The sequence below is a fragment of the Natator depressus genome, chromosome 19 (assembly GCF_965152275.1).
Source record: "Natator depressus isolate rNatDep1 chromosome 19, rNatDep2.hap1, whole genome shotgun sequence".
Classification (NCBI taxonomy): domain Eukaryota; kingdom Metazoa; phylum Chordata; order Testudines; family Cheloniidae; genus Natator; species Natator depressus.
In genome coordinates, this window is record NC_134252.1 from 15,482,925 (window position 1) to 15,490,592 (window position 7,668).

The 7,668-nt window shown below is 44.5% G+C and overlaps 1 protein-coding gene across 1 annotated transcript in view; it reads left to right on the forward strand.

Moving 5' to 3' along the window:
- Positions 1 to 6,298, forward strand: part of CTPS1 (CTP synthase 1) — a 28,134-nt gene extending 21,836 nt beyond the window's left edge. The window contains exons 17-19 of the mRNA XM_074934276.1: positions 385 to 529; positions 2,756 to 2,846; positions 4,608 to 6,298. Of these exons, the coding sequence (XP_074790377.1) occupies positions 385 to 529; positions 2,756 to 2,840 (230 nt within the window). The 3' untranslated portion in view covers positions 2,841 to 2,846; positions 4,608 to 6,298. The remainder of the gene's footprint in view (positions 1 to 384; positions 530 to 2,755; positions 2,847 to 4,607) is intronic.
- Positions 6,299 to 7,668: the final 1,370 nt, after the last annotated feature.

The following is a 7,668-nucleotide window of genomic DNA, read 5'->3' on the forward strand; positions in this document are numbered from 1 at the left end:
TGAAGATGAAGTCTGAGCCTTTCCACCCTGGGCTGAAGCTGAAGCCTGAGCAACTTACCTTTGTGGGACCCCCTGTGGCATGGGAACCTGGGCAGTTATTCTGTTTGCTGCTCCCTAACGCCGGTCCTGGCTTTTAATCTACTGAAAACCTGTTGTGGCCTGGGTGGGCTGTGGAATTTTTATGGCATGTTTGGGGAGCCTCGGAAGGGAAAAGTTTGAGAACCCCTGCTCTAGCTGGTCTGTCAGCAGCAGATGCCAGCTGTGAGGTGTGAGGAGGTTATCCAGCAGGGCCTTCCAACATAAGATGTGGCTGCTCAGTGGTGATCTGAGACTCATTATTCAGAATTAACCTGACACACTCCGTGCTTTTCTCTCTTCTCTTAGAGCATCCATTTTTTGTTGGTGTTCAGTATCACCCAGAGTTCCTATCCAGACCCATAAAGCCGTCTCCCCCATACTTTGGCCTCCTGCTGGCCTCCGCAGGGCGGCTCACTCATTATCTACAGAAGGGCTGCAGGCTCTCACCCAGGTAGGTTTGAATCAGTATCCTAGTTCAGTGCCTGACTTCCTATAGTACAGAGCTCTCCAGTGAACCATGGCTGACTCTCTAACACTTGTGCCAGGGACTCCAAGATCTGACAGGGATGGGGATCCCAGCATGTCCGGCACAAAAACATCGAGTGCGTACTTTCAGCTTTCCTTCTTTCATCTCCTTCATCTTGGGCTAGACTGTGCCTTGAAGACTCTGACCTACATGGGGGGTTGTGGAGTTATTCTGCCCAACACAGAACCATGGGAAGGTTTTACCTTTAAGGGGGATCAGACCCTTGCAAAGAACAAGGGGTATGCATGTTGTACCATTCCTTGGGGAACGGGTATGCCGGGGTGCTCTCGGGCATTGTGGTTGGGCCTGGCCCTTGCCTAAGGTAAGGACAGCTGCTGGCATCTTCCCCACCCTCCATGAACACTCAAACAATTACCAGGCACAACATGACCACTGTTGGCCTAGATGGCGCACCTAGATAATCTGCACACTGTTCTCTGTATTGTCCTCTGGCTGGATCCAAAGTAAGAGTAGATTCCTTTCTCACTTTTTGTTGGCCCGGGTTGCAGAGGGATTGACATGCTGTAAGAAGTTAAAAGATGAAGCAGTCATGTCCTTCGGACACACAGGGAAATGATGCATGTAGAGCACAGCAGGCAGCAGAGACAGCTTGGTAACGGAGTGAACTACAGTAGAAAGCATGTTGAACAAGTGACTGTGTATCAGGAAAAGCTGTGTCCTTCACAAGTGGACCCAATAATTTACTACAACGAGAAAAGCGTTGAAACTCTTGGGTGGAGTTGCAAGCATCCTGCATACAGCAGTTGGTATAATAGCACCTGGAAATGGCTGGCATTTGTACTCCAACCCTGCTCATTTGAATCTCTGAGCTAGGCGGGCACAAAACCAAAATACAGAAGACCAAGAGAATGTAAATGTGAAATATCTAGACCTTGAGAATATTGAGATGACTTATCTTAGGGCTTGTCTACAGCATCAGTGGTCGATTTAGTGGGTCTAGTGAAGACCTGCTAAATCGACCACAGACCGCTCTCCCATCGACTCCTGAATTCCAGCTGAACAAGAAGTGCAAGTGGAGTCGACGGGAGAGCGTCTCCAGTCAACGTAACGTAGTGTGGACCCCGCGGTAAGTAGATCTAAGTAAACTGACGTCAGCTACGTTATTCACATAGCTGAAGTTGCGTAACTTAGATCGATCTCCCCCCATAGTGTAGACAAGGCCTTAGATTTCCCTTCTCTAAACGTGCTGCTGGGAACGGCTGCGCTGAGATCGGGCGGTGCTGGTCGCTTTGCTGTCAGGAGGGAAGAGGTAACTTGGAACATTTGGGGTTGTTATAATCTACTGCCGATTAAACACTTTACCTCTTGGTGATGAGTCTGTATTTCATTGCACCAACATACAATGCTTAGCATATGTTCTAGGCATACATGCTTAGCATATGTTCTAGGCATAAGGTGCCGGTGCCTGTCTTACAGCTCTTCTCATTCCTGAGTTATCAAAGCTCCTATGAAATAGCTCTCTCTCCAGATAAAAGGCAGCAGGACCTCTGCCCTGGAACGGTTGCAGTAGAATGGGTTATACTAAAGGTTCTGGCTAGCTTACCTGACATGTCACTGGGGCTGTGCTTGCCTTTATGAAGAGGTTAAATAGCTTTTGAAATGCACAGACCCCTAAATTTAAACCAGGTCATTGTGATTTAGCCTCATTCCCATAGACCGCAGACTTTAGTCTTAACATGCTTTGTTTGACACATGTCCTACTGGGTTTTGTACTTCTCTCTTGGGAGAAATTCTTAACCTTTCATGCAGGGTTTCAGGTTTCCAAAAACTCTGTTCAGAAGTAAATAAAGGCCAAGGTCCCTGGTGTTCTGGTTGTGTAGTGCCTGGGGAAAAGCTGTGGAGGCGCCTGGAGGCCAGCAAGGCCACTGATGGCTGTTCCACAAAATTAAGCAAGAAAAACCATTGTGGGGAATGATCCCTGCCTTTAAAGACAAGAGCAGCAGAGTGTCATCTAGAACCCCTAACCTGCTACACCTACAGCCAGCTCCCACTCAGCCATGATGTGCAGCCCGATCTCTAAAGGGTCTGTGCTCACTATAAACAAGTGCAGTTGAACTAGGCTGCCTGGCTAGTCCTGTGGTGTAATCTCTGCTAGAGCTTCCCTTTCCTAAAGCTGTCTGACTTCTACAGGGACACCTACAGCGACAGAAGTGGCAGCAGCTCGCCTGACTCTGAGATCACAGAACTGAAGTTCCCATCAGTAAATCATGACTAATTCCCGGTAATGTTAAAACATGACGTCCGTCTCTTTCCTCCTTTATCTTTTCTTTCCTTCCCTCCTGACATCTGAATTCTTCAAATCAGTCTGAAAAAGCCTGGCACGACGTGAGTCAGCTTGCACTGTGCATATATGCCAGCTGCGTTCTGAGTGATGCATGGTATTTTTGTGTCTGGGAATGCCGTCGCTGGTTCTGATCCCCTTTGCTGCCTGCCCATTTTGCTAAGAAAGTACAAAAAGGTACTTTTTATGGGAGTTTTTTTCTTTAAATAATAAATGTACTATGCACTCTTGAAATGAGAGACTCAGAGTCAATTACTAGATTTAATTCTGTAGAACCATTATCTGAAACATTACACCAAGTAGAGAGAGAAGCTGAGGATTTAAAAAGCTGCTGTTGTTTTGATGAGGAAACCTTTACCTTAGAAACGTGGTATAGAAACATTTCAAAAGGAGGGGGGAAAAGCCCTGTAATTAGCCTGCTTAGGCTGTGATCACGTGTATTTACCTATAGGCTCATCTGCCTGTTTGCCTCTTATGTAAAGGCAGATTAGGTGTCCTTATCACTCTTTCAGCTTTTCTGACTACAGGTTCCCACGTCAAAACAATGAACCAGAATTTCAGAGGTGCTGAGCTCTCGCCACTCAGACAAAAGCTGCAGAGGCTGAGCACCTGTGAAAATTAGGTTTATTGTCAATACTAAAACCTCAATTTTTTTTCTCATTAAAAAGTCCTAAAATTCAAGCTTCTGCAGGAAAACAAAATTGTTGTAACTGGTTTTGTGAAGTCACTTTTTCTTCTTGGAGTTGGTGTCTGAACGTGATGTTAGTTTCTCCATTGCTCCCAGCTATGACTTTCTACCTATCCTGTAGGCGTACTTGGTATTTTTCTAATAAATTAAGCAGAATTTGTGTACGTACCTATAGTATTTGCAAGAATGAGGGAGGATTTTTGTTGTTAAAGCCATAGGATCGGGATAGTTATTTTCCTCCTAGTAGCGATCATTTCAAAGGAACTGCAATGAGTGTCAGAAAATTACCAGACTATTGTGCGTAGGTCTCCCTAAAAAGGTGGTTGTTTGCACTTGGAACAGAAATACTCCTTAAAAACTTCTCCCTCCATAAAGTTTTCTTGGTACCTTGAGTCACTGAAAGTATCTCAGAAAGCCTATGATATTACAGATACTGTGGATCGTATTGAGACATCTGGTGCTTGTGATGCCACATTCTAGGAGACCATCAATGGAAATTCAAAGACTTCCCAGAAGCCGTTGTACTTATTTCTGTGCTGATTTCCCCCACAGCCTGGTTAGTGGGGACATTAGCGCACAAATCTGGGTTTAACTCAGTTGTCATTTTTGCTTTAATAACTGGCCCAAGGAATCAGGATTTTGCTTCTTGGGATAAGATGTGACCCTGCTTAGCCCAAGGGAGCAGGTACCCTGATTTTATTCTTCAGCTCTGCAGTGTTTTGTTTTCTAATTTACTTTAATGCTGTCTTATATAACCGGCTTTCTTTCAAAGGGGTAGATAATGCATTTTTTTTAAATTGTCTCAGTGCCCCCTATAAGCTAGCAGGCAGCATTATTCTGGGGAAGAAGAGCCTCGTGAGGTAGGTACTACATATGGAACTCCTATAGGGGTGGGAGATAAGTGCAGTGCACTGTCAGTCACACCGCTGAAGGCGGAGCGGAATCTACTCTGCACTTCAAATCTGGTGCTCTTGGTCTTCAGTAATTCCTACTCTTGTCCTTTATTTGTCCAGGTGGATCTTCACTAGAAGAGGAGCAGAGTCTTCGTTAGACTTCCTAGACTTCTTACAGCAATAGCCTGAACGCTGTCAGCTATGGGCTTTAAGTTATGTTTATAATTTTGACAAAATCTTGTCCCTTTTTTTATTTTCTGAATTTTTGCTGTCTTTTGTTGAATGTTCCTCTGTCGATCCTTATAACTCCCTGAGGAGCATTCGCCATGGTGCATGCAGCTCTGGGCCTTCTCTGCAGCTCTGACCACCTCTGAGAATCAAAACAAAGTCAGGAAGGCTAGATGCTGGAACAGGCTCTAGTTTCACCGTGGAGAATCCAGTCGCACATGCTTCTTAATGCACGGTAATACTAGCATGAGTTTGTCTCTCAGAAACTTGGTATTTGGGCTGCTTTCTCCAAGCACCACATGTTGTCATACAGTTGAACTCTTTGCAGGAGATCAAACTTTGGGGCTTTCTTCATTCAGCTCTTGAGCTGAGCTAGGAAAGGTGGGATGTCAGTTTATTGTGCTTTATGCAGCCTATCTTTTTAAAACTACTATTTAAAACTCTTTGGCACTGGTGGTTTTTGTGCTTTCAGTGCTAGCAATGAACTTAGACCAGGAAAATCTGGCAGAAGAGTTAATCTGTTCATGAACATGATCAACTCTGATTCTAACTGTGACATGTCACTCTGCAGGGATGTAATTAACTTGAGATCATGTAAAAATGCCACAGTGTCAGGAAACCACATCTTTGCGTGAATGAGGCATAACTTTTAGCCCTTTAATGCCAGCATTTTCTGGTGCTGCTTCTTGGGCTGGGAAATCTTAACTCCTTGCATCAAGGGGGTGGTATAGAAAAGAATGCGATGAACTGTTTTCAGATGCTGCCTTTAAAAGCTTTCATTGCTATTCACCTTGGATTGAAACATTCAAGGTGCTATATTTTATTAACACTTTAAAGGGAAACTTTCCCTTGCCTCTTTGTCACGTCCATCTTCCTGAATGCAATAAAAAGTGCCATTGTCCTAAAAGTTGAGCTTAGCAACTTGCCTACAGTATTATTTGGCTTAGTCCTTAAATGTGCACTGCCTACTAGTGATATTCTCAGAATTGCCAGAGATGAGGATGGGGTGAGTGAAATGGGGTGATTCCTTTTGTTCTGCCTTTTTGCCACACTGTGAGAAACAAAGTTTGGTCTTCAGCAAGTTAGAAGAAAGGAAGACTGTTTTTTTATTGTATTGTGTCATGTCCTAAACCCTCTTCAGTTTATTAAAGTTTGGGCAAAGCTGTCTGTCTCTCGCCTGATGGAGGATTAACCCTTACGTTATCTGACTCAAACACCTTCAAAACTCTATTCTAACAGCGTGAAAACTCTTCTCAATACTGTGTCCTCCTGACACTCGCAGCCCTCCAGGCTTTGTTCCTAAATACACATTTTAAAAAATCTCCATTGTAAGGTTGCATCTTATTGAGGGGGATTTTGGTAAGAATTCCTGGAGTGGTTTGTATGTGCCATTACAACTGTCCTATAATAGTAATCTTTGGTAGTGAGGTTCTATGTATTGAAATAGACACTTCCTATAAAGTGACTAATTCTTTAGTATTGTGATCTCACTTATCCGTGATTATTATTTTCCTTTCTAATAATAATTTTGTTAATGATTGAGAAATTAAACTGTTTGGTCATAATGTCTAATAAATACCTCAGAGCTGACCATGTTTTTTCCAGATTTCAGGACAAAGGACCAAGGCAGTGTGGGGTGTAATATTTAAGTGTAACTCTCTCTCCACCCACACAGCTTCAAATATATTGGATTAGTTAGTAAGGGTGAGCACCTTTTTTTATGCTGGATGTATGTGGTGCTAAAATATACCCCATGCAGCCCTCCCGATACCGCGGTGCAGAACTTCAGTTCAAGTGCACCATCATCTTCATCCATAGGTCCCAAATACTGGAATCAACACTTCTCTGCCCTTTGCCATTCCTTTTGTTTTGGATTTTCCCTATCTTTGCCTTTCTTCTTCCCATTGCATGGCCAGTCTCATCTACCTCAGCACTCAAGGGCTGCAGCAGGAAGATTAAACCAGTCTGAGAACCTAACTCTGGGCCCAGTTCAAATCGACAGGAGTTGTCACTGGAATCAGGGACTAGGACCTGGTTCTCCAGGCAATGAGCTTTTCCTGAGGGGATTGGACTTTTCTGGTCAGTTTCCCTTTTCAGTAGACTCCATGCATAAGATGCTCCATTCCTGCATAGCTGCATTGGGGCTGAATGGAGCTGCTGCTAACCACCTCATGCAGCTTTTGTAGAGCAGCGAAACCCCACATTGTTTAACTTCACCAGTTGCAAAGGGCACCTCTGATCACCCAGTTGTGACGAATGACCATGGCTCCTGTTCAGCAGTGCCCTGCAGAGCTCTCCTCTCAGGGCCTATCAGCCAGGCACAATTAGAAGAAATGGTCCAGGATGCTGTTCCTAATCCCCATTCTCCTGCACACCAGGGATCTGGGCTTTTTAATGACAAGTGGACCGGTTCTTTGTTTTGTCTCATGAACAGGGGACAGTGTACTTCCTAGCCCCACACTGGAGTTGTGGGTCAGAGGGCAGAGTACTGCCCTGAACCATCCACCCTACTTCTCTAGGGCCTGGGCTTCATGCTCACTGCATGAGATCACAGCTGCAGGCAACTACTCAGCACCTGAGTTGGGCTTGGGGAACTCATGGGTGCCTGAACACTGGGGACAGCATTGATCATGTGATCTCAGTCTCTTCTCCTCTCACATACTGATATGCAAAGCTTCAGTACTTGACTGATGTTAGTGTGAAACTGCTGTCCTCCTTGCAGCTAACAACTGTTTGCCTTGTCAGCATGACTTTCAACCTATTTGTAGGTTTCAGAGTAACAGCCATGTTAGTCTGTATTCGCAAAAAGAAAAGGAGTACTTGTGGCACCTTAGAGACTAACCAATTTATTTGAGCATAAGCTTTCGAGAGCTACAGCTCACTTCATCGGATGCATGCTGTGGAAAGTGTAGAAGATCTTTTTATACACACAAAGCATGAAAAAATACCTTCC